Source organism: Lissotriton vulgaris, chromosome 5, assembly GCF_964263255.1.
Source record: "Lissotriton vulgaris chromosome 5, aLisVul1.2, whole genome shotgun sequence".
NCBI classification, from domain to species: domain Eukaryota; kingdom Metazoa; phylum Chordata; class Amphibia; order Caudata; family Salamandridae; genus Lissotriton; species Lissotriton vulgaris.
This window is the reverse complement of record NC_141693.1, coordinates 566,296,284-566,323,902: the sequence shown is the minus strand read 5'-3', so window position 1 is coordinate 566,323,902 and position 27,619 is coordinate 566,296,284. Positions and strand designations below refer to the sequence as shown.

General features: G+C 46.2%; 1 protein-coding gene across 1 annotated transcript in view; it reads left to right on the top strand.

The window, feature by feature from the left end:
• OPN4 (opsin 4) overlaps nt 1-27,619 on the top strand; it is a 944,045-nt gene that overhangs the window by 416,833 nt on the left and 499,593 nt on the right. The window contains exon 4 of the mRNA XM_086920132.1: nt 19,505-19,708. Within this exon, the coding sequence (XP_086776258.1) occupies nt 19,505-19,708 (204 nt within the window). The remainder of the gene's footprint in view (nt 1-19,504; nt 19,709-27,619) is intronic.

Genomic DNA, 27,619 nt, shown 5'->3' with positions numbered 1-27,619 from the left:
TGCAGGTTCCGGGTCCGAGGTGAGGAGTCTTCCTGTGCCGAACGTCCAGGGACAGCTGTTGGTCTTGACTGTAGTCGGGGCTGGTCCTTGAGGTAGCAATCGGCTCAGCTCCCGGACGGTGGTTCCTCGGAGGGGGGGGAAAAGGAGAGAGAAAATAGGGGCCGTTAGATCCGTCGGTAACCCGAAGGTAAGATCCTGGTTCCTTCACCGGAGTGTTGGGGCTAGAATGAATGTGAGGAAAGGGCGGGGAAGGTAAGAGAGGGGAAGAGACAGCTCGGACAGGGGTTAGCGTGTTCTGGTGCCAGGACGTGGGGGGAGGTTTTTATCTACAGCCGTGATTGTGCCACTCTCACACGTATTTACTCTATTCACAGTGCGCGGTGAATCGTGAAGGGGGAACTCTATGGTACAAGGGTGATATTTACAGACTACTTATATACAGACACTCGTACCGCCTACTATCTACACACACGAGGAACTGGTACTCACTTGGCCCGCCGCAACTCCGTCCTTGAGTTGCGGCCGCTCTCCAGCGTCCTCCTCTGGACTCCACCAGTCCTCCGTCCAGACCTCGTCTCCTGGTTCGGGATCGTCTCTCTTCTCCGGGGGTTCTTCGCACGCCGTCTCCTTCCACGAGTCTTCCTGCTTGAACGCTGTGTTGTTGGGTCTTCCGGCTTTTCTGTGGTCCGCCTCCGGAAAGGGGGAGGGACTTCCGGGGTCGCGGGGATGCACTTCCGCTGTGTTCTGCGTAGTTACTGGTTCCTGCAGGGAAAGAGAAAGGGGTGGAGTCCTGGTTGTTTTGGTTGTCCGGGCAACAGGGAATGGTGGTTGTGACCGGGAGGGGCGACGTGATATCCGCGCTGACGGTGCCGTGGTCCCCTCACACTTCCCTACTCCTTTAACTAATTCTCCAATATCTGGTCCCTTTTCCTTGACTTAAATGCTCTTTGTAACTTCTGCTGTTTCCTCGTCTTTTCCGTGCCTTTTCCTTGAATTCCCCCGCCCCCACCCCCCTCCAACACATTATTTTAATGTCGCTCTTCATGACTCTTTCATCCCTCTGCACTGCCGTGACCCACTCTTCCTTGCCTAACTTGCCCACTGTTCAGCATCTGTATGCCCCCATCCCCTCTGCATCACTTCCTCTATTCTCGCCTGCCTGTCTTCCAATTTCTTGAGCTGGTAGTCGGGACCAGGGGCTTAGCTGTGGCATTGCCTGTGTGTGACTTTCAGCTGCACTCGAGACATTGATAACCCCATGATTGTCCGTGAGCTGACAAGCTCCGCCTCCATTCCAACACTCACATGCAACACAGGTACACAAAAATGAAGGCAGTGATGAACATGCACGGATAGCGTGCTGGCGAATCAGCTATGAGAAAGGTAGTTTTGACTTGTCTATTTTTTCATCTTCTGCTTGGAGATACACAGACAGGATATCTCACTATCTGTGGTATGATTGGAAGTGGGAGAACAGTGGCAATGACAGTGGTTTTCTGTATAGTCCCTCGCTGTTTTGTTTTCAGAGAAAAGTACGGTCATAGAGGGAGAGAGCACAACGCATATGAAACATGTCCATCCTTGCCTTTTATGCTTTTCAAAGGGGGAAGCAGGTAATAAGAGCGCTACACACACCTGTTTTTATTTCCCAACTGACTTCGATTTAAAGACAGTTCAGATTTTAAGACCTAACTAAGGCCCTCATTAGGTTAGCGGAGAATCCGCATCCCCCGGGCCAGCGGAAGCCACCTCCGGCCCGGAGGATACGGATTCTCCGCAGCGGAGCCTTCAATGTCCCCCCGCCAGATTAGGATGGCTGGGGGGGACGAGAACGCCGATTTTCCGCCGCGGTCGCCTTCCGACCGCGGCGGAAAAGCTCTAATATGGTGGCGGTGTCTATCAGGCACCGCCAGCCATATTAGGATGGTGGGAAAGACATGCTTTTCCGCGTCGGCTTTCCTGCTGTGGAAAGGCATACGGACTGTCACTTCGGGGCCCGTTGCGTGCCCCCTGGGTGAAGGGGGGGTGGGGGGTGCACATGGGGGGTACCTATGGTACCCCCCTGCATTTGCGTGCACAAAGCAGCAGGCACCGGACGGTGTCTGCAGTTTTGTGCATGCAAATCCGATGCATGCATTTTTCACCTTGCGGCGGGTGAGCTGCACCCGCCGCAATGTTAAAGATAGTGGATGAGACCGCCACCCTGCTCGGAGGTAACGCCGCAGCCCCTGCGGACGTTCCCTCCTCCTCAGGGGTCCGTCCGCGATCCTAATCGGGCCCTAAATTTGCACCCATGAAGCTTCTTTTTTTCCCAAAAATTGTTTCTGCGTAATGATGACAAACACCTATTTTCCTTGTCGAAGAGGAGAGGAGCTGCAAAAAAGCTGACATTATTATTATCCACAGGCTCCTGTAACATTTTTGGAATTTGGAGAGACACCGCTATTATTCCCCTAGTCATATAAACTCATGTTGGCCTTGGTAACCCTCAAAATGGGATATAATTCTGTCTTCAGCATGTGTACTAAAAGCATGTCATTCTGAGCAGCTCGGTGTATCTCCCGTTTCTCAAATGTAATTGTAAATATGTGTCAAAATGTGTGTAATGTAAAAAAAAAAGCTGTTTAGTGTACAATCTAGCACAGTTCCAAGTAATTATATCCAACCATCACGTTCTGTTTTTTTTAACCTGTTCCAACTGACCTCCACACGCATCACATCTAAACGCAGCTACTCAAGTTTGAGATGTTCCTGCTGACAGAAAAAAGTTCCTCTCTAACCTATAAGGTGGACGGGAGCTATTAACTGTGTGTTATTACCAGCTCTGCAGTTTGCAACCCTACAGTCTAACTTAGATTGCTGATCACATATGCTGTGGTTAATAATCCTATAAATGAATGTCGACAAAAAATGTTCACTTTACAAAGCAACCCCCTCCTCCTCTCAAGGGTCCTGATTACACATTTTAGGTAATATCATGAAGAAATCAGATTTAACTTCTTTAGAGGATCCTCTTGCTGAGTGCTCCATTACATCACGTTTTGTAAAGGCCTAGTGTGCAGTGTGCCAATGTCACAGCAAAGCAAAGTGAAAGAAGATAGCACTAATGGCATGGTCCACTTTCAATTTTCACTTTCATGGGTGGCATGGAGGGGAGGATTTAAAAAAAAAGCCACTAGACACCAGTGATTTATGGATGGTGGAAAATAGAAGGATGGAGTGGCCCACGCTGGCATTAGGCCATGCCCACACCCTATGTGGCCCATATAGTCTTACTGTCCTCTAGGGGGGTTTGTCCCAGTCTACCTTCGCCAAAGGGGGGTGGGTAGAAAGACCACTAGACTCACCAGGGATTGTATTTTTGTGGGGGAGAGACTGTTGGATCAAGGGCCATTGCCGCATCCCACCCAAGGAACTACAGTTTGACTGCCACCCTGGAGGGGCTCATTGGGTGGTTTTCTCCCAAACTGCCCCTATGGGAGGTAGAAAGCTCACTAGACACCAGGGTTTTCTGCATGGCAGAAAACAAAAGGGTTAGGGTAGTCTGTGTTGGCATCGGGCCCTGCCCCAATTCTGAAGCTTCAGTCAATATCTTTATGCCTACCTACGTGGCAGATAGGAGGGTTTGCCCTAATATGCATCCCTCATGGGGGTACAAAGCCCACTAGGCACCGGGGTTTTATTTTTCTTGGGGTGGGCACCGGGTCAAGGGCCAATACCCCTTGCTCCTCTGGGCAATAGGTACTCAGGACAATACAGGGCGGACAACAAAAATGATGCAGAGGCCCACAATGGAATCGACCAATGCCTGCACTCCGGAAGAGGCACACAGTCTTAAGGCCCTCCTGGAGGGCATGTTGTAGTGTTTGCCCCCAATCTGCCCCCCCCAAGAGAAAACTCGAAATTACCAGGGCAGAAACCAAGAGGGGGGCAGCCCACCCTGGCACGGGGCCATGCCTCCTCACAAAAGGGGCATACAGGCTTTCTGCCTACCAGTGGGCAATATAGGAGGTTTTGCCACAAATCTGCCCCCGGAGCAGTGGAAATCCCAATAGACACATGATATTTCTTTTTCCCGGGCCAGGGGAGTGGCCCCTTCCGCAATGGTCAGTGCTGAGCTCCCCCTCCCACAGGCAATGCAGTCTTTACGCTCCCATTAAATACACAAAAACATATTCATGCAGCTTGAGAACAGGGCTTCTGCTTTTGGCAAAGGGAAAATATATTTCTCTGATTGATTCAGAGCATGAGTTGAAAAGATATTTCTCATAAGTTGTATAATTACAGAAATCAGGGCATGGCCAATCATTTCTCCTTAGATTTCTTCATCAGTGGCTCTTCGAACTATATTTCTCTTTCATGGAAATATATAGGTTAGATATAATAATCCTCAAAACAAAACTCCAGGTTCTCTTTCTTTTCTGATAATCAATTTAAATTCTAAATGAAAGTCTGGCACACATGTTCCTGTTCATGAGTACTTCTGAGAAAAATACTAGGCATTTATGTATTTTTTAAATTGTGAAATGCCAGGTGGTAAAACTGCCAATTCTGCCTCTCTTTATATTTATAATCATTTATTGTTATGAACTCAGCAGGTCACCATCCATGTGATGACTGCTATTAATAGTGGGTCGCAAATTGTGACCTACCTCATTAAATTTCATGAGGTGGTTTGAAATGCGACTAACTACGAATCACATTTTTTTGGAACCAACCTATTAGTACATAGGTCGATTTACAAAAGCAGAATGAATTCGACGTATGGATGAGAAGGACTGGACCTGCATCACTCTTACCCAGAGTGACTCCAAGGGCCTGCCTCCTGTTCTAAGTCTCAGGGACATCAAAGACTTCAACCCATTGTGCTACAGGACCTGGACTCTGCTTGCTGCAAGTCGTTTTGGTCTTGTTTTATTTATGAGATCCAAAAGGAGCTGTGCCATTCCTCAAAAAAAGAGGTTGAAAAGAAGAAGTATGCGTGTCAAAGGGTTGTCTGGATGCTGTTGGTCAGGTAACGACCTACAGTGGGTCATCCATTTTGTTGGATGTAATGCCCTCACACACCCTTGCAGGTGTCATGCTTTATCATATGGGCTGCTCCTCGTTGGGTCGGCGGTGTAATACCCAACGGGCAACACCTCAAAGAAGGGCACTTTGGCGGAGATCTTTTATCCAACAGCCGTAGAGTGAAGTGCGGGTTTGGGGCCAGTAGTGGGTAGACATTTTATATGAGTTAAAATAAAGCTGGGAGTACCAGTGCAAATTTATTCTGGGGGTCTCCTGCTCTAGTTAAAAAAGGACAAGCCTAACTGGTGCTTGATGGTTTATAATGTTCCCTACAAGATTCTCAGTTAGTGTGTGAAGTGGTCGACATGTTTCTCGCGTTAATGTAGATTCACTCGCGATTCTTCAGGACCTAAGGAAAAAGGAAAATGTCCTAAAAAACTGTCTACGTGTTGTGGATCTCACAAAGTATCCAGTGTGTTGTTCTAAAATCAAAATAACAACAAGATAATGGTGTCTTGTGTCGGTGTGTACCTGATTGATACTGGAACTGCCTACTGTGTGTAGCTGCCACATATCATCAGTTCCCGGCGGGTTGTACACCAGGATCAAACTGCCATAAAGTGTGGAGTTAAACTGCCATGTATCATTCGTCTTGACCTACCCTTAGCCGCCGGGTCTTGTTTTATGTATAAAATCATAATGTATTTTTCTAACCTAGCGTGGAGTCTTTTTATGGTGTTTTCACTGTGTTACTGTTTGAAGTGTTGCACAAATATTGCACAAATATTTTACAAATTGTCTTTTAAATGAAGCCGGACTTCTCTGAGGCAAGATACAAAAGGGTGAGCACAGGATAATTTAAGGTTGTTGTTACTACCCTAATTAGGATTGTGGTTCCTGCTTGGACAGGGTGCTTACCTCTGCCAACCAGGAACCCAATTTCTAACTTTGTAGGCAATGGTGAGATAGTACTTGTGTTTGTGAAGTGCCTGTTGTGTCGTGCGGGGGTCCACAGGTAGGGCTGGTGTTGACCCTACGCTCGGGGGCATTCTGGGTTGCTATGTGCTTTGCACGTGGCACAGGCCTAGGATAAACCACACAGACGCTGGGGCTGTAGTTACTTGCTGGTCGCACCGTCGCCAACTGGTGTGCATACGCTTGCAGACCCTTTTATTGGCTGGGTCACGTGGGTCCACGCTGTGCGCCTAGTGCGCCACTAGCGTAGGACAACTAGAACATAACATTCCTTACCAACCATAAAATGAGACAAAATACAAGATGACACAGTTCTGCTGGGCACAGTTCAGGACACCATTGGATGAGGCATTTCGACCACATGGATTATGGCACACAGTCTTAGAATGTTCGTTTCAACAAACTTAAAATAAAAATAGTGGAACAGTCTTACATGAAATAATCCCGCAACCGGCGGGATGGCTCTGGATTCTTCCTTAGCTGGTATCGGCTGGGACCCCTGCTCGGCGTGGCACCAACCCCAGCCGGGGAAGGTAGTCGTTCATTACTGGCCACTGGACTGTTCTCACTTCGGTCCACGACACTGCTCTCTGATGGGTCCAGAGGAAGGTCGTCCCCTCCAGCGACGTCAGTGGACTCTTCTTCTTGAGGTCTCCCTGATGCTATCAGCGGGGAGAGAGTCTCTTAGTTGACTGACGTGGGGTTTATCAGCGGCTCAGAGTGAGAGATCACCTCCGTCTCGGGATGAAAGATCTTGAAGTGAGATACGTTGCGAGTGACTACTTCTCTGCCTCTGGCGGCTATCACTCGAGTTCCCTTTACGCTTATCACCTTCCAAGGTCGTGCCTCATAGGGGAGTCTAAATTTTCCGCTGGTGACCCGATTCTTGAGTAGCACTAGATCTCCTCTGACCATCTGTGGGACCATGGCCTTTCGGCGTAGACTGGTCTGGGCGTAGGCTTTTCGCCGTCGGGCCTCAATCTGTTGTTCATTGGACGGTGTTGGCTTACAGTGAGGGTGATGAGGTATCGAGTCCACCACTACTCTACCCATGAGGACGTGTCCAGTGGCAACCCCCGTGGTCGTGTGAGGTGTTTGCAGACAGCTCCTTAAGAATGTAAAGATGGCCAGCTCTATTGATTGTCTTTTTTCATGAGCAATCCGGATCACCTTGTTGAGGGTCCTCATGAATCGTTCGGCTTCTCCATTGGCTTGGGGCCAGCGGGGCGTTATCCGGCGATGCTGTATGCCCATTGTACTTAGATAGTTGGCGAACTCTTGGCCTTGGAAGGGCGGGCCGTTGTCCGTTCGTAACTCTTTGATTAGACCGTGGGCTGCTATTAGTTTCTCTAATTTGGGGAGGACTTCCGCTGCACTGGTTGTCGATAGAATTTCAACTTCAGGATATTTGGAGTGGCCATCGATGGCCACCATGGTGTGCCTCCCGTCTGGAAGGCTACCAAAGTCCAGACTGACATATTCCCAAGGGTGTTGTAGTCGTGGCTCAACAACTATGGGAGCTTCTCGCGGCGTCTCCCCTGTGACTTGGCAGGCGGTGCATGATCTCACGGTGGCCTCCACTAGCTCGTCCATAAGGTGAAACCAGACCTTGGTCCTTAGTCGGGATTTTGTTTTCACCATTCCCTGGTGTCCCACATGCGCCAGTTGTACCATTCGGGCCGTCAGGGCAGATGGTATTACCAGTCGGTGTCCTCGCAGGAGACACCCGGTGTTGTCCTCATTGAGTTCTTCACGCACATGGTATAGACTTTCCAAGATGCGCTGTCCTTCTGGTGTCAGTATCTTCCAACTTTCCCTGGCCCCAGTTTCCACTTTTCAGGGCTTCTCGGGCCTTTTGCAAGCACTCGTCCGCCTGGGTGGCTGCGGCGATGCTCTCTAAAGACACCGGCACAGGACAGGACCTAACTGTGACGCCACGCACGTAGGCTTCAGTGTCCGCGGCGTCTTCCATTTCCTCTCTGGTTGCAGCTCTCGGGTGTCGGGATAGGTAATCCACAGGATTCCTTGATCCTGGCTGGTACTCCACCCGGCAGTTGTAGTCCTGGAGTAGAAGCGTCCATTTCTCTATGCGCGGGAGGGGTTTTGTGGATGTTCAAGAGAAGAGGGCCACCAGTGGCTTGTGGTCCGTGGCTACAGTGAAGGGCTTTCCATATACATACAGATGAAAGTGCCGGCACCCCCAGTGAATTGCTATTGCTTCCTTCTCGATTTGCGAGTATCTTTGTTCAGTCTCAGTGAGAGAGCGACTTGCGAATGCTACTGGGGTCCAGTCTTCGTCTGCCCTCTGTCTTTGCATCAGCACTGCTCCCAGTCCTACTGGGCCTGCATCCACGGCGACTGATGTCAGTTTCCGGGGGTCAAAGAAGGCCAGAGTTGTGGCGTCTGAGAGGGCTTCCTTGATGTCTTGGAATGCCTTTGCCTGTTCCGGTCCCCACTTCTACGGCGTGTTGTCTTTGGTGAGGTCTCTTAGTGCCAGTGTGAGGTTTGCCAGATCTCAGATGAACCTTCCGCAGTAATTGACCATCCCCAGGAAGCTGCGGACTTCAGTGACTGTTGTGGGGGGAGCGGCCGCTTTAATGTCCTTCACCTTGTCGGGGTCTGGATTGACTCTCTCGGCTGATAAAGTGTATCCGAAGAATTGCAGCTTGCGTTTTAGGAACTCACACTTCTCATGATGTAGAGTGAGGCCGGCTTCTCTGAGTCTTTTGAACACTTGCGTTAGTCTGGCATTGTGCTCCTGTACTGTGCGAGCGTGTATCATGATATCGTCACTGATGTTAATTACCCAAGGTACGTCAGTGATCAGCTCCTGAATCACGTTTTGGAATACTTCCGCGGCGCTGGACACGCCGAAGCTGAGGCATGTGTATCTTCTGAGTCCCACATGTGTAGAGAAGGTTGCAATATTGCGCGACTCTTCGTCAAGCACTAGCTGGTGATACCCCGACCGGAGGTCTAGCTTTGAGAACCAACTTGCTCCTGCCATTTCACCTATCAGGTCGTCAATAGTGGGCGTTATGTGGCGCTCCCTTTTGATGGCGGCGTTGGGGAGGCACATATCTACACAGATTCTGACCGCTCCTGGTTGTTTCGGTTTCCGTGTAACCACTATCGGAGAAACCCATGGTGTGGGCCCAGTTACCTTTTCTATGGTGCCCGCTTCCTCTAGCTTCTTTAGTTCCTCCTCCACCAGCGGTCTTAGGTGAAACGCAATCCTTCGATGCCTCAATGCTACCGGCTGGACGGTGGGGTCAATGTGCAGGTGTATCTTGTTCCCGGTGAACTTTCCAATGCCCTTGAAGATGTCGGCTAACTCCCTGGTGAGCTGTTGGATGAATTCCTGATGTACCCCAAATGCAAAGGTGACAATCCCCAGGTCTTCAGCCGCCCGGCATCCGAGCAGCATGGCTTGCCCGTCTTCCGCCACGAAGATGTTGGCCTTGATGGAACAATCTCCGTGTGAGATGGAGGTCCTGAATTTGCCTCGGATTTTCAGCGGAGTGTCTTGGCCGTACGCGAAGACGGTGATGGGTGACGGACTGAGTCGAGGTGGTGGATCCATGGTTTGGAACAGAGAAGCCGCCAGGAGGTTGATGGTCGCTCCGGTGTCCACCACGGCCATGAGTTTCTGTTCTCCCACTTGGATGCCACATTGCGTTAGCCGCCTGGTCCTGCTGACGGCCGTGCCGATCATGTATACCTGGTGGACGACCTTTTCTTCTTCCCCGTCGTCGTCCATGTCGCTCTGACTGGGGTCTCCTTCAGGAATGGTGTTTACCACTTGTCGTGGTCTTCGGTACTTTTTGGATCGACACACTTTTTCAAAATGGTTGAAGCGACCACATCCGGAGCATCGCTTCCCCTTTGCTGGACACTCTGCTGCCGGGTGTGGTGATCCTCCGCAATATCCACACGTCTTTCCTGATGTGTTTGCAGTTGCTCCTGCGGCTCCGGTACCGGGGCTCTTCTTGTTCCATTTTGCTGGAAATTTTGCGGTCACTTTGTTGACTGGTTCGGCTTTCACCGGTGCCTGGAGGGCAGCCTCCAAGTGGGCCGCTCGGGCCTTTGATAATTCTTTGGTGCGACCTAGGGTCAGTATGTCCGCCCGGGGCTTCCCTGATTCTTCTAGTATGCGTTCTCGTAGCTTGGCTGATGCGCACCCCTGAATGATTTGTCCGTGGATCTCTTCAGTGACGTCTGCAAATCCGCAGGTCGAGGCGAGGTTCTTTAGCCGGGCGTGGTATGCGTCCAAGGATTCTTCGGGCAGTTGCTGCGCTTGTCTGAATATAAACCGTTCGTAGTCCTGATTGGCCATGGGCCCAAAGTACTTGTTCAGGGTTTCTATCAATGTACGGTGGGTCTTCGGGGACGTTTCTGCTAGAGTTTTCGCAATGTTGTGGACATCCTTGCCCCCAAGGTGTAAAACCATGGCCCTTTTTTGATCCTTATGGACTTTGGTGGCCTTAAAGAATATTATCAGCCTGTCGACCCAGTCTTTTCACTTCGGGGCCAGTGAGGACGGCGAGCCTTCTACTAGGAAGGGTTCGATTGGTGGTATCGTGGCCATGTCCATTGAGGTGTCGCGCTCCTGGCTGTGCTGGGTGCCCTTAGGCTTCCGCTGTGCAGTTTTGCTGTTGGCAGGGCGTGTGGCGTAGTTGTGCCAGCGTGTGACTTGGATTTTGCGGCCACTTTCTGATTTGTGCGGTACTGTGTGCCTTGCCCTTTTGTGTTGCTAATGCTTGTTTTATTCTTCTTTGTGAAGTTACGTGTGGTGGCTCTGTGTGATTCTATCTTCTCTCCCCTCCCTGCAGCAGCGCGGTGTCAGGGCCCTCTTCACGGGCCGCGCGGAGGTGAGGGGGCGTGGCCGCGGCCTTGAAGCGCACTGGCTTCAGCGCACTGGCTCATCCGCCTGCGGCGCTGCGCGACAGCAGTCAGGCACCACATGCCGCTCCGGGGGAATCCGCCAGTGCGAGCGGCCGGGCGGGTGAGGAGGCCGCAGCCCTTTGGTGGTTCAGTGCGCACCGCCGGTATGCACGGTGGCTCGCCCCACAAACTTTTGCGTGCCCCAGTCGACGGTCCGGGCGTGCACACCCCTCCCTGCAGGCGCAGTGGCTCACCTGGCGGGCACCAGAGTTTCCCCGGTCGACGGTCCGGGCGAGACGTCTTGTAGCAGACGGGACCCGAGGGGCACGAGCGCCGGGAGCCGATGGCAGAGCTCGCGGCCGCCCCACAAGGCAAGAGCACACACACAGAGAGGGTACGCCCACCCTCGTCGCCAGCTGTTGTGTCGTGTGGGGGTCTACAGGTAGGGCTGGTGATGACCCTACGCTCGGGGGCACTCTGGGTTGCTATGTGCTTTGCACGTGGCACAGGCCTAGGATAAACCACACAGACACTGGGGCTGTAGTTACTTGCTGATCGCGCCGCCGCCAACTGGCGTGCGTACGCTTGCAGACCCTTTTATTGGCTGGGTCACGTGGGTCCACGCTGTGCCCCTAGTGTGCCACTAGCGTAGGACAACTAGAACATAACAGTGCCATACAGTAACTAGGAGCACACTTGCCATCGTTATCCAATACCATTTCATATTTTTCTCTATTTTGCTTTTTTCCTTTTTCCTTTACATCATGTCTCTGGCTGCAGGTTTCTGAAATGGAGCCATAGAATTGTAGCTGGCCAATCTGGAAACATGCACAGTGACCCTCCTTAAAGACTTTTGTAAAGAGATGTGAATTCCTGCCAAGAGTGCCAACAAGAAGGTGGAATTTATAAAGGTGCTGAGGTCCTGGGAAGAAGCTTGCTCCAAAGAGAGTGATGGATTAGGGGAGCCTGAGAATAGCTCATCTGAGGAACCACTTGCAGCGGTTGAGGGGGACACCCATTAATTTGAGCTCCGTGTGAGAGCAGCAATCAATGTCTCCTCCCTTGGCCTATCCCCAGAGGAGCTGAGGGAGAGGAAGGAGGAGGGAGAATTTATGCTACAGTTGGCTGAGTTAAAGATGGAGGCTGAGGAGAAAAAAGGCTGACAGAGCCTCAGAAGAGAAGACGCTTTTCTGGCTCAGGAACTGAATCTAAAATACCTCAAGGCCCTGCAGTATGAGTCAGCAGTGATGGTAGCAGCATACATTCCGTACCTAATGGAGACAAGAGGGTTCATATATCCAAGGAATTGGATGCCAGTTACGTAGTGGGATTGACATAATAAGTGGTTTTCTGCTTATGAGTTTCCACTGAAGGTTCACAGGGTTCCCGAGGAGCACTGGGGGAGGGGTATGTGGAACCGCATTCCAACACTTGGAAGAGTCACACTTCTAATATTAGAGGTTGGGGGCTAAAACAAAGTATATCCCCATGATTGCCAGATTTGGGCTGACTCCCAAAGAAGTTTCTCTAGACATTCTGGGACAGCCAGTAGCTCCCCAACCAATTCTCTGTAGATTTTGTTGATCACTCTTGTAAGGCACTGAATGGCTGGGTGAGGGGCAACAACGTTTTAATGGGTTGTACCATTTTATCATGAGAGAGCACATGCTCAGTATCTGTTTTGCAGAGATGCGCCAGCACCTAGTGGAGAGTAAGCTGACTGGCCCCCGGAAGCTTGCTGAAATGGTAGACTTCGGGGCTAGCATCAGAGTGTCCAAAAAGGTATTGGGGTGGGGGGGCACCCCACAAAGACTGGTCAGGGTTCCCAGCAGAAGAAAGAGGGCAGAGAAAAACTTGAAAGTGAGGAGGTCTCAAAAGGCCTCCAAAATAATTCCCAAGGGAGTAGTGGTAACCAGTACCAATCTGATACTAAAAAGAAGGGGATCTTTGATCATAAGAGGGGGAGGGCTGTATCCCTCCCAAGAGGGCACAACCTCCCACCGGTGGGCATACACCTGGGGTTGGCAAGTGTAGGGCTGGAGGAGGAGGTAGTCCCATTAGTTTTGGAGGACAGACAGAGGTGACCCACCAAGTCATAGTCACCAACAATCATGAGACTTATTTAACAGTGGCTCTGGTTCTCTTTGTGTGGGGGAGGTGGGTCTCAAGTTCTCTGACAGTTGCTGTGAGCCCTGCCATGACTGTTGATTGTTTGCTAGGCAATGACGTGATGCGGCCTACCTGGAGGTCGGTAGCGCTAAGGTCTCACTTTGACATGATGGGATTGCCTGAGTGGGTCTTTATGACCACATACGCCACGGCTACCCAGAAAGGGATTCAATGATGTCTGGAGCCTAGAACAATGGCCCAGACAGCTGCCAAGGAGAGGGGAAGGGGTGCTAAAAACGGTCCCTGAAGTTCGCGCAGTGGAGGTTGAGGGGTTCCTGAGATGGAGGCCCTCAAGCCAACTGGGGAGGGCATTACCACGCTAGGTGACCTACCTGAGCTTGCCAGCTGGCAGGTTGAGCCCACCAGGGAGGAATTCTGCCAAACGCAGAGAATGTCCCAATTATGAGGGCTTGAGGTGCCAGGTCGCTGCACATGCAACCGGTGTAGCCTCTGGGGATCACCTTATCTCTTGGAAGAAAAATCTCCTTTATATCAACACTAATGTTCCTAGTGGTGAGGCAGCCTGTGTGCCGATGGTCCCCAAGTGTTGTCAGTCCTTCCTACTGGGTTTGGCTTTGACATTTGGGGAAAGACAAGACCTTTGCCAGGCTTGTCTCCCACTTCTATTGACTCCAAATGAAGACAGCTTCAGATGCATCCTGCAGGTCTTGTTCCACCTGCCAGGCACGTGGAAAACCAGGGAAAAAGCACAAAGCTCCTGTGATCCCATTACCAGTCATTGGCACCCCTTTTGAAAGGGTGGGATGTACATCATTGGACCATTGGACCCCAAGACAGCCATAGACAATAGGTTTATCCTGGTTCGGGTGAATCATGCCACCCTCTACCCAGAGGCCAGCCCTCTGAGGTCAGATACTGCACCTGTGGTGGCAAGAGATCTGATGGGGATCTTTACCTGTGTTGGGTTCCCGGAGGTAGTGTCTGACAGAGGCACTAATTTCATGTCGGCATACATGAAGTCCATGTGGGATGAGTGCGGTGTAACTTACTGGTTCAACTCACCCTTTCACGCCCAAACCAATGGTTGTCTGGAGAGATCAACAAGACTTTTAAGGGCATGATTATGAGACTACCTGAGTCTATGAGGCATAAGTGGGATGTCCTCTTGCCATGCCTTCTCTTCACCTACAAGGAGGTGCCACAGAAAGGAGTAGGGTTCAGCCACTTCGAACTTCTCTTTGGACACCCTGCTAGGGGCGCTGTGTGCCTTTTCAGAGAGGGGTGGGAGCAAGCTCCCATTAAACCTCCCAGGATGTGGTCAGCTACATGCTGGCCCTCCACAACCAGATGCACTGCTTCTGGAAAAATGCAAAAAGTAATCTAGAAGCCAGCCAAGAAGTCATGAAACTCTGGTAGAACCTGAAGGCGACGCTGGTTTAATTTTGGCTTGGCCAGAAAATATCGGTCATGGAACCAGTAGAGCCCAGGAATCTCCATGACAGCTGGACTGGTCCATTCGAAGGAAAAAAGCTACGGGGACACCTACTTGGATAACCGCCAGACAACTAGAAACCCCCTAAGGGTGCTCCATATCAACAAACTCAAGCTTCACTTTGAGAGCTCTGAAGAGAGCATGCTCCTCATGGCAGATGAGAGAGAGTGAGCCTCTCCCTGACCACTTCTCTGCACTGGAACACAATGAATCAATAGATAGTGTCAACCTCTCTTTCACACTCAGAACAGCAAGGGGACTATTATCAGTTCCTGGGACAGTTTGCCTTACTGTTTCTCACTAACCCCTGGAGACATCTGTGAATTCATGATATTGACATTGGAGTCAGTCCTTCTATAAAGAACATAATTTACAGGTTGTTGGACAGGGTGAGAGCCAGTATCAAGGAGGAAGTCTTCAAGATGTAAGCCTTAGGGGTAATTGAGCCCTCCAATAGTCCCTAGTCCAGCCCCTTGGTGTTGGTACCAAAGTCACATTAGATGTCACACCAGAACTTTAGTTCTGTGTGGACTACAGAGGACTCAATTCCGTCACTAGTACTGACGCACACCCCATCCCCAGAGCTGATGAGCACATTGACAGGCTAGCTGCTGCCAAATTCCTCAGTACTTTTAATTAGAAATCAAGGTAATGGCAGATTGCTCTGACTGAGGGGGCCAATGATTGGTCGGCATTTTCAACCCCAGAGGGACACTACCAAATCAGGGTGATGTCCTTTGGCTTAAAAAATGCCCATGCTACTTTCCAACGGTTGGTTAACAGCATTTAGGGTGGTCAGGAGGCTTTCTGTGCCACCTACTTCTACAACATTGTTGTCTATAGCTGGGAGGAATACCTGCATGACCTCCACGAGGTGCTTCAGGCCCTGCAACAGGCAAGCCTGACCATCAAAGCCATTAAGTGCTAGACTAGGCAGGGGTCTGTTGTGTGTTTGGTACTCCTAGTAAATGGAAGCAATGTGAATCCTTTCAGGCCAAGATTGAAAACATCATGGGCTGGCAACCACCTAAGACCCAAACAGAAGTTAGAGCCTTCCTAGGCCTTACTGAATATTACAGAAGATTTGCCCCCTTAACAGAACTAACTTCCAAGAAGCAGCCCAGATTGGTGATCTGGACAGAGACTTGTCAGATAGCTTTTGACCCTCTCGTGGAAGCCATGTGCACAGCAACAGTGCTCAGGGTCCCTGATTTCTCCAAATAATTCATTGTACAAACTGACTCTTCAGAGCATAGCATAGGGGCAGTCTTAGCACAGCTGAATTTGGAGTGCCCAGAGAAACCAGTACCCTTCATTAGTAGAAGGTTACTTCCACAGGAATAGAGATCGAGTGCCATTGAAAGAGAAGCTTTTGCAGTAGTCTGAGCACTGAAGAAGTGAAGACCATACCTGTTTGGGACTCACTTCCTGGTTCAGACAGGCCACAGGCCCCTCATATAGCTCATGCAGATGAGGGGTGAAAAGCATACACTGTTCAGGTGGTCCATCTCCCTACAGGGAGTAGACTTTACAGTGGAGCGCCGGCTGGGGTTAGACCATGCCAATGCTGATGGTCTCTTCAGATCCTTCCGCCTTAGTGAAGAGAACTCCCAAGGAGTTGGGTATCCCTTCCCAATTTCAGTTGTGGGGGACACATGTTATAACTGGCAGCTTTAGGGTGATCTTCCTTTAAAGTTTTGCCTGCCTCCCTCCATTTTCTGGCCTCGTTTTGGATGGCTTTAGGACTCTGTGCACTTTAGTACTGTTATCTAGTGCTAAACTGCTTGTGCTCTAGCCCCTAAACATGATAATATTGGCTAAACCACTATTAACATATTTTACTTATACTTCTCTAGTAAAATGAACTAAATGTGGCCAGGACCTGTAAATAATTAAATGCTACAAGTGGGCAGGCAGCACTCATTGCGCCATCCACTTAAGTGACCCTCTAATCATGGCTCAGGCCTGCCATTGCAGAGCCTGTTTGTGCAGTTTTACACTGCCACTTCTACCTAGCAAGATAAACCTCATACCAGGCCTAAAGCTTCCCTTTTTATCCATATAAGTCACCCCTAATGTGGGCCCTGTACGACCCACAGGGCAGCGTGCAATGTATTACAAAGGCAGGACATGTACTTTTAAGTTTTCCATGTCTTGGAAGTTAAAACTCCCAATTTCATTTCTAACTACTGTAAGGCCTATCTTTCCCATAGGATAACATTCTGATTACCTTATTACATCGTTTAAGTGTAATTCCCAATTGTGAGGAGATGGACTGTTCAAATGTTGGTGTCACTGGACTCACAATTTAAAATTACAACTTATGGTGAAGTTATATTTTAAGTTACAGTTTAGCAAATGCCACTTTTAGAAAGTTGGCATTTACTTACTTTAGCCATTTGTGCCTACTGTCTGTATCTATTCAATCTGGGCTAGGTTACAGCTGGGCTTTGTGAATTCCCTCTAAACAGCTACATACAAACGAAGCTTAGGTGTGTCTTGATAGCCCATCCTGGATGATGAGAGGGAGGAACTGGGCACAACCTCATACTCACACTTGAATAGACTGTGTCCTCTTCACACACAAAGGGCTGCATACCCCCATGGAGTCAGCCTGGAGCCAGGCAAGAAGGGAGGACATCTGTGCACTTCAAAGTTTTCTTTGAAGTCTCTCCCACTTCAAAGGCACAACTGGGTAAAAGTACTGGACCTCTGATACGATGACTTAAGTAAACTTCTGGACCTGTGACCACTCTGCCAGGAAGAAGAACTGATGTGCTGCAGAAAGGACTGCCACTCTGCTGGACTGCTGCTCATCTGGACTCTTGCCTTGCTGAGCATGCATCCTCTTAGGAACCGGCACATCTTTGCTTTTGCGTGAGTCGAACCAGTACATCATCGTCAATGCATGAAGTGGTTCTGGAGCATTCCCTCCGGAACCTGCACATTGCCTTCGGAAACAACGCATTGTGTATTGTGTATCACGGGAGCAGCAGCCGCGCATTGCATTTGGAGCCAGTGTCTCAGACTCTGAACCGACGCATTGCCGCAGTTGTGTGGAGAAAATCAATGCAACTTTTCCACTACGTGGCTGGACGCCAATGCATCACTTCGGCTTAACCATGCATCTTCGTAAAAGATGCATCAAAGATCAAGGTACTTTGGTTCAACGGGTCAAAGTAGGTCCCTGTATCCAGCCCATGCTCCATCGCAGTCGGCCTGAACGTTTGACTTTGCCCTTGTCCAGAACAACTAGATAACATATTTAAGTGCTTATTGCTTCTCATCGCTATTTTTACCTTTATTCTTTTAAAATTCATATCTCAACTTTGACTGTTTTGATTCTTGTTTTTTGGGTCTTGTTTTATTTATAAAATCATCTATTTCTCTAACATGGTGTGGAGTGTTTTTGCAGTGTTTTCTCTGTGTTACTGTTTTAAGGGTAGCACAAATACTTCACACATTGCCTCTTAAATTAAGCCTGACTCCTCTGTTCCAAGCTACCAGAGGGTAAGCACAGCATAATATAGGGTGCGCTGTGACTTACTCAGACTGGGACTGTGGTACCTGCTTGGAAAGGGTACATACCTCTCCCAACCAGAAACCTAATTTGTAACACTTTGGAAAGTACACACTTTAGCATTCATTCTTACTGTATTACACTGTGGGCACCCTTCACTGTATTTGCCTTCTGAAAGGTACTCATACACCTTCTTGATTAAGTACCTGTCTACTATGTGGTTTACATGCTGGCTTCTTTCCAACATTTATTGCATTAGTAAGTATGTTATTATGAATGTTTTAAATGAGGATCTCTTCTAAAATGAGTTCTTGGTGAACCATTGTTACTTGAATATTTAACATGTAATCTATCAGCTTTTTTGGCAAACATTATTAAAGCATTTCATTGCCACATCTTTGGAGCTCTTACCTCACACAACATTTCTACTGTAATGCTGCTGGTATGCTACATTGATTTACGTTTAAAATTCGATCTGCCAGCAGTCTTCGACCTGCTAAAATTGTATTCTCAAATTTCAACTTCTTTACCCTATAAGATAGCCATTTGGAATACCCATATCAGGGAACAAACCATGTAGATGAGATCAGCAATTTACCGCACCTGGTAAATACCGACACAGCAGGGTTAGGTATCTACCTTCTGTAGTAAATAATTCTATTACGAATTGTAGTAAGCAATTCTATTTCGATTTTTTACTGTCAAAATGGGGCACAGCATGCAAAATGTAGTCCTTCCTATACTGAATACTGCATGTGTACTGAATACTGCATGTATTTCCGGCAGGCTTGACCTGAAAAAATGGCACAGGCTTCTGGACTGACCGCATGCTGAGAATGATGATATGTGTGGCAAAAAGGCATTGCAGCTCTTCTCAGACATTAACACTCGACCAATGATTTAGACCTTAGTGCTATTGGCTTCACACAGCGCTTTAACGCCTCGTCAGGGGCGGTAAGCACTATGAAATTACAATACAATTACAATACATTGTCTCTAGGTCACTGCTGTCATTTTGTGAATCAAAAACCTTAAATTCAATTTAAAATGTTTCATTGATTAACCTTTTACAAAACATAAAATAATTTACTTTAAGTTTTGGAGTTTAAGCTTTATTGAGAAGTTATGACATCAAGCCCTGCTTAACAAAGTACAAAACAGGAATGAAAATACATAACAGAGTCTGAACACACACACATACAAACCCAACACAACTTGTCTAGAACTTATTCCACTTTATGATATGCTATTTAAGACACAGCTAATCAACTCACTATATTACACTTTTAGATAGTATCAATATATACAATGTATCTCCTGTGTACAAACCTTTTAACACGTGCTAACATCATCTAGCAACTATCTTCAGTTTTTGGCTTAAACTTGCTTTTCCGAACTGCAAAAAATGTGTGTATTGTAACTGATAAATCACAATGAATTTGGCGTCGTCACTTCCAAGATTAAGTTGTCAAATGTTTGCTCTCTTTTTAAAGGCTGCGAGCTGTATGCCTTCTGCGGGGCTCTCTTCGGGATCACGTCCATGATTACGCTGATGGTGATCGCCGTGGACCGGTACTTCGTCATCACGCGCCCTCTAGCCTCCATCGGAGTGTTGTCCAGGAAGAGAGCGGTGCTGATCCTCGCGGGCGTTTGGCTCTACTCCTTGTCCTGGAGCCTGCCTCCTTTCTTTGGCTGGAGTAAGTCTTGTGAAAAGAAGAAAAAAGTTTTGTGAACAGGCCAAAATAAAACTGGGGATCCCACATTGTCATTCCTCAATCAAAAAGAAGAGCGCTAACATATCTAATGGCCGTAAGCATGATGGGGTTATAGGTTGAAATTTTCATAATTGCTGAATTAACCTTTAATCTTTCTAACATTGAAAAATAGCCACTTTTACGTTGTGGGAAACCTACAGAGCTCATAAATTCCCCTGTGTGTGTGCGAGTAGTTTATCGAGTTATGGGGGTTCTTCCTTGGCAATTTGGGATGTTTTTGTACTTTTGATACATGTACAATATAAAGGCTACCAACGCTAGTATGCCCAGAAATATCCGGCCGGGATGAGATACTCATAACACACCAGGAAAAGGTGCAAGCTCTGTAAGTACCAGAAGGCAATTTCATTAGCAGTGTGCATCATATAAATACTCCGTATACAGCTCTCTGTATAGGAGGTTGTAATCTGAAGTAATCTCTCTGGAGGAAACTGCCAACTTCTAATTCGCCTTGAAAAACTAATCAACAAAAATGTGTGGTGCTCCAGACCCCGTGAACCTTACATGTAATCACACAGCCACCATCTGCTCAGAAATCAGATTAAAACACACACAAGAAAGATTATACTAATACAATAAAACATGCAACAAGATGTTTAAGTGTGATATTCGGTCACTTTAAAGTAGACAACATACTCATCTTCATCAGATTTTACTAGTATCGCTTTTATTGTTTTACAGTTTTATGTTTTATCCCAGTTGTATAGTTTTTCCACCCTCGTTAATGTTCTGCCTTGCTTCCACTCATCATGCCCTGGAACATGTTCACTGCTTTTTGTGATGTGGCTAATATTTGTCACTCTTTTTGTATTTACTCTGGTTTTCTGTTTTCAGCTCCTACTTTTCCTGTTACTTTCACTTGTTTGGATGAAAGTGCTCACGTTTGTCTATTTTTAATGACTTTTGTTATTCCATAAATTAATACTTACTATCTGTTATGTTAATCTCCTACTCCATTTTCATTACATCACGTACTACTTTTCAAAAAGAGATTATTTTCCAAGCATTTTTTTAGTATATGTTGGTGGCCCTCTATGTATATGTGGGCCTGATTATTGCGCAATAGAACGGGGATTGAGGCAGAGAGAGATTATGTATTAGTGCACAATGTTGACATGAGATTAAGATATTGTAGATCTCAATACTGTGCAATTTTCTTCCACGGACCTTCACAAGGAGAATCTTTTCTGGCTAAATAAAAATCTAATACTATTAGTGTTAGTCAGATAAAAAAGACAAGATCTGTATCGAATGATTGCTCAAAGTTGTAGTTTACACACTAAAGCAAATTTTCAATACTTTTAGTATATCAATATAAGCATATGCCATTCATAAAGTAATCTGTCAGTTCTCCCTATTTAACGTGGGCATATTCCACAATTTGCCGACATTACACAGGATCAGGAAATGTAAAGAATATAGGGGCATAATATCAAGCATGGGCGATAAAATTATCGTCACTTTATCGGCAGGAAACTGCCGATGAAGTGGCGATAATGGGCTTGATAATATGCTCTATGGAATTCCAATCGAAGCTCATGTTAGATGGGAAGGACATCTAACATGAGCTTCGATTGGAATTCCATAGAGCATATTATCAAGCCCATTATCGCCACTTTAGCGGCAGTTTCCTGCCGATAACACAGCGAGAATTTTATAGTCCAGGCTTGATAATATGCCCCATAAGCTTTTTAAAATTTACATATTTTTTCCCTTTCCACAAACTGATTTCCCTGAAATATCTTTCCTTCTTGCGCTCATTCAGTAATTTGAGTAGAAGTCACTGCATTTTTACAAACTTTCTTCGGCATTTACACCCAAACCCACTTAGATGGGCTAAAAGATGTGGAAATGTATTTATAAATGTTTGTGTATTTAGGAAGAACTAGAGGTTTACCAAATTTGCATAGGATGCCCCATACCACTTGGTTAATACACTCCTGGGACGGGGCAAAACATAAATTAAGATTAAGTGTACGGACACAGTTCACAATGTTTTTCTGTGAAAAAGTTGTCATTTACTCATGCTTGACATAGGCGCAAAGTACAACGTATGAAATGTATATATTGTGCGCAAACACAAGAAAACATTCAAAGTTGCTGACACCTTAATTACTCATGAGTAGAATGTAAGTAAGTATAAAGTGGCATGAGTGTATGTGAAGGGATGACACCATAAAAAAGGGGTTGCATGAGGAGTGGTCAATAGGTTTGATACATATTGTCAAAGCAAGTAAGTTGTAGACTAAAACACAGTACATACAAGTTTGTGAATGTACCCACTACATCTTCAGTGACAGCTACTGTATTCTAAAATGGATATGACATAAGTGGCTTCTATTGGAGAAAAGATTACATAAACAGAAATGAAAGTGAACTTTTAAAAATGATTTCCCAACAGTACAAATAAATATGTTACGAATGTGGAAGCCATACACGAGTAAGATAGCAGAAGCAGGCATAGTTAATCTATTTTTGTAAATAACAAAATAGTCTTGTGTATTGTATGCAATCAATAACGTACCAAAACCTACTTTACATGCTAATAGTTTTTTTGTGAATTAGCTAACAGTCATCATTTATTTAAGCAGACAAACCATTTTATGCCAATAACAAATTGTAGCAGTACATGTGTAAACCTTGCCAGATATCTGCACAGTCTGTGACTGGGTACTCTACACCGTCATGCAATGAATGTATTCACATCTATGTTGTGATTTGCTAATGAGATTTTAATTATAAAGAAAAAATAATGACTTCTTACAAGTGTGACTTACAATTACCCCGGAAAATCTGAATCCAACACTCAATTTTTAATTACCCTCATCGTCCACTTGAGTCATACATCTGAAATGAAATTAATACATTGAGTAGTAGCTTGTAGATTTCTCTCATAGAACCTACCTCACAAGCCTGACAAGCGTCAAGCAAAGTACAGTTTATCTGTTGTGGATCACATCTCTTGCATCTCATGCCTGAGATTGAAGGGCAAAGCTACTCAGATTACAGGAAATATGTTTATCAATCCAAATACTCAACTACTGCTGATCTAGATTAGAAGGTGTCATCTGGTTCACCTCAGGTTTCTTGACCAAGCACAGTGACTACCCTTCAACAATGTGAAAAGAGTATGTGGTGTAACAGATTTTACACTCTTTAGCCTTCCTTGTGAGTGATCCATTTAATTTATTCTGTTATAATCCACAACCAGTATTTATGACGGCAATATTACTGCTTGACATTCATGACTTATATGCACCTACTAAAAACAGGTGGAATGTATGCCCTTCATCGTTTTAGTTAAAACTACATATTGCATTGATTAGACTCTCCACATGCAATCTGTATGTGAGGAATATTCTCACACACTGTCACATAAACTACCAGCTCAATGTATTTTCCACACATTTTCAAAAATTCACACCATGAATGTTGTACATGCAGCCCAAGCAGACAAGAAAAGCATCCAGTATCACAATTCCAGCAAGTTATTTACTCCATGAATCACGCTCCCACAGTTGAAAATTAGTCACAAATTTGTAAGCCAAAGAAACACTTTTCATATTCAAAGTACACATAGCTAAATAATCAAGAAGTGTTCAAGATTAGGCTCACGTAATACAAATTTGGCCAGGACGAACAGCTGACCAAGCTTCCATAACTCTGGGTAAAAAGCTTCAGCTGGAAGAATTTGTTCTTCAACTTCCAAGGTGCAATATAGGGTCTTTGCATATTTCTGATGTCTTCCCTGTTAATTTTCTTCTTTTTAAGATCATCTGGTGCTAGGAAAAGCCAAACAGTCTATTCTGATGTATCTTAACTCTTACAAAGTTTGACCATAACTCAGGTTTCGTCATCATTGACTAAACAGCTGTGCAGACTTAGATTTTCTCAGATCATAACATGCCACTTCTAGTGTTCTCTGAATGTTCTCAAAGAATCGCCCTTCGTCTATAATGTGTAAAGTGGTATTGTGTGAGCATTCAGAGTGACCTGAAGCCACTAGATGGGTAGTTGTGCAGGAGATGGTTAGTACTTATCTGATCTTGGAGTTGTACATAGACTGCTTTTTCAATAATCTTTCCAATGAATGGTAAGTGAGTGATGAGCTGGTAGTTGTCGAGGTCATCAGGGTCTACACCTTCTTCCAGGTAGTTGGTGAGGTCATCAGGTTCTGCATCTTCTTTCGGTCACAACCTGACAGCCTGTCAAGTGTCAAGCCTGACCCAAGCCATCAGGGTCAGCAGTGGAGGAGAGAAAGACTTTTTAAAAGGATCGCATAGTTGCTAAAGTCTGTCCAAAAAGTTCCAAGGCTAGCACACATTAAAAATACAAAGGTTGAAAGGGCTCTTGGCCTCAAAAGAGCCGGCCTTCGTGTTGTCGATGAGAGCCCTTACATTAGCGTAAGTGTATTTCGGAACTCCTCCAACCTGCCAAACTTCCAGTCTGCATGACCTATGTGAAATATCCCTGATTATGGTATTAACTCAAAGTTAAAGAGGATCCATTTGTCGAACCTGAGCCTGGGGATCTGATGTTTAAGGAAGAGGCCAACGACAACATTGCACTTTGTCGAGTTCAACATCATGGTTGTCAAGGTGGCACCCGAAGAACATAGTGCCTGCAACAAGAGCAAGACAGGCACTGCTGATGGCCATCCTGGAGAAACAGTTGTAGTAAATGGCGGAGCAAGAAACCAGCCCTGGGAGCAACATTGAATGGTTGCGTTCTCTTTCAGTGTTGAACAGAGTGCCGTGGCAGAAAGCTGTCATTAAGACGAAGGGGTAGGGCAGATTTTTCCAAAGCGAAAGTTTCATAGGAAAGTCTGGTGAAGGAGGAGAAAGTACAAAGGCTCACCGGTGAAGGTCAAGAATGAGGCAAGGAGCCCAGTGTCAATGACATACGAAATAACACAGCACAGTGTAGGGGAAGAGAGGGAGATCCAGTTTATTCAAGGAATGATACTGGCTGAACAGGATGGTGCAGCTCAAAGATGGGAATCATGTCAGAATATTGTTGACAAAGATATCATCTGAAATAAATATAGTGTCCTAAATATTGTTTTTACAAATATCATTCCATTTTGCATAGATTTTCTTTCATTAACTCTAGTGGGACAATATTTTTCTAAAGTGTATTTAGGATTCTTTTTTTATAAAGGAAGAAATTCAGACAATATTTCAGTACCACACCTCAATGACGGATTGAGATGTGAAGCTTTTAGCATGGCTATGATAAGAAGTTGATCTGGCATTTCAGATGGCTTTCAGTTTTGATACCAGAGGGTGAGTATGTACATGAGTGTGTCATATATTTAGGCAGCCATAGGCAGATAAATGTTAGAGTGATTCAGCGGAGGGTGCTGCCTGGGATTACTGCTTGCCACCTGTAATCTCAGCAAGCGATTATGTATATCTGGTGCACACTGAGGTGTGAAAGCTGGAGGGGGCAGCTAGTTGGCCCTGTAGGACATTATGCCTACCCCCTAAAGGATAGTGTTGCATGGTATGGTGGTAGACATCTCGCACACACCCTTGTATGTAATGGAGAACAGATAAGTGCTCTGTTGGCAGTCAAGCAAAGACTATATGAGAAAAAAAGATAAAACAAGATCTTTTTTGGCTGCAATACTGGAAATGAGTAAGAAGAAAGCAAGGATAGGGGTTATGAGGAACGAAATGTCAGAGAAGTACTGGAAGACTTTATTTAGGTGATTCTAAGAGAAACTATATGCGAAAGGCGAGGCAGATATCACTGAATGCAAAGCCTTTTTAAGCACGTTGGATCATCTTGTGCTGACCATTGAACTGCATATCATGTTATTGAATGTTGAGTTGAACATTGACATGAAAAATGTAGTCTCCTAGTCTCCTGCCTTGAAGGATATCTCCTGGAAGTGATCAACTTTTTTCAGGCAGGACACATGAGAGTAAGGCAAACATTCTACAGAATTTAGAGAGCTGTTCACCTGATTGAATATATCCAGAGGTGGAAGTAGAATACAGGAAAAAATCTCATTAGATGGTACAAAGGCGTTTGTCCAGGTGGCGCCTCTAGTCTACCCTTATTGGATGTGCCTTAGGTGAGACATGTATATTGATTATACTTTAGCTCTTTTAGTACTTACTGCATTAGTTTCCATGAAGGCTGTGTTTCTAGAATCTTACCATCTATACAGATCTATGAGGCAGGGATGCCTTTTGTCCCCCATGCTGTTTGTTTTAGATTTGGAGCAGGTTGAGATAAGCAACACTTTTGAATTAGCAAGTCAAATTTAGAGACAGTTCCTACAAAATAAAGGCCTGGGTCAAATTTTGAGTAAGCTGGCATTATACTAGTGTGCAATATCCAAGATTATGCCATTACTTCACATTGCGTAATTGACCTTGCTTGTGTTTAGGTAAAATACTATTTCACGAACTTGGTAACAATGTAAACAAACAGGTTGGAACTGTCTGTTGTTTGCATCACATACGATTTTGCATCATTTTGTTAATGCAGAATGTGCTCTGATGTCCAAATTGGACACAAGGATAACATTTATGCATACAAATAGCACAAAATGCCAACTTGGCATTCAGAATTGTAGGATGATTGTTCTGGAATTTCAGGTTGTGTATGCACAATAAAATATCACTATTTCCCGATGATGTGATCCTCTGTCTGTTGTAGGTGTTAGTGTTCATCCAATACTTGTAAGAAGCATTGAACGACTATGAGCAGTATCTGTTTTTCGGAAATGCTGAAGGGAATGCTTCCTTTTTTGGTTATATCTGCTTCTTCTCTGTTTTTATAAGCTTTGCAAAAATTACACCCTTTTTCTCCCTTCTCTTCCTCTAACTCCTGAGGTGCATGGGCTATGACTTGACTGTGGGTTTAGCTGCTGTTAATTTGTTTTTTATTCTGATTGTCTGCACTGCGATTGAATAAAAGTGATGTAGTAAATTGAATAAATAATTAAAAATATGATTGAATATATTTGCCACTTAATTTCGGGACTTATATGGAGTGGGAGTTATTTTGGTGTTTTAAGAAAGATAAGTCCAGTTAGCAGGTAATACATGTTCCATAGCTTGGACGCGTTGTCACGGTGGCTCCTCTGCAGGCATCACTGGCGCAAAAAGACATTTTTGAAGAGGCTGCAAAGTAATCCCCTAAACTTTGTTGGAAACTGTATAAACCACATGCTATCGAGGACACTTATAAATGCGCCATGGGAGCGTGGGGCACTGTGGTTCCATGGGCCGTATTACTCACAGTGCGCACTTTCCCTGTTTGCAGACAGTGCACCTTTCAAAAGGTGCACTGGGCGCAAACAGAGACATTACTCCCTATTATACTGAATGCCCTGACCTCAAGGCAGCCTCAAACTTGACCTGCCCTAGGGGCAGCGCATTCAAGTGAAATATGGAGCAACTGTTTACAAGCCTTCCACGTTTCACTGTGCAGGTAGCAACTGCCTGCACTTTCAAGAAGGGTGAGCGATCCCCTTGCAGCCAGGTGCAAGGAGTGACTTCACCCCAGTGCAGGAAGATGTCTGGGGGTTCCATGGGACCCTCTTCCTCCCCTCCTGAGGGCTGCCATATGGGGGCGCAGTTACAGTGCACCACCTTTTTGTGGTGTACTGTCAGTGTATCTCTTGATGGCTTCTTTGCCTTTATGCCCACATCCATAATTTGGCCTGAAAGCAAGAAGATTCCCTCATTTGCATAGGGGCATGCGCCCATGCAAATGAGAGAATGCCCCTCTCAAGAAAGCAATACACATGTGCACCAGCGCTATTAGTATTACAGAACTGTCTGCTCAAGAATCTCCATCCCCTTCTCTAATTCC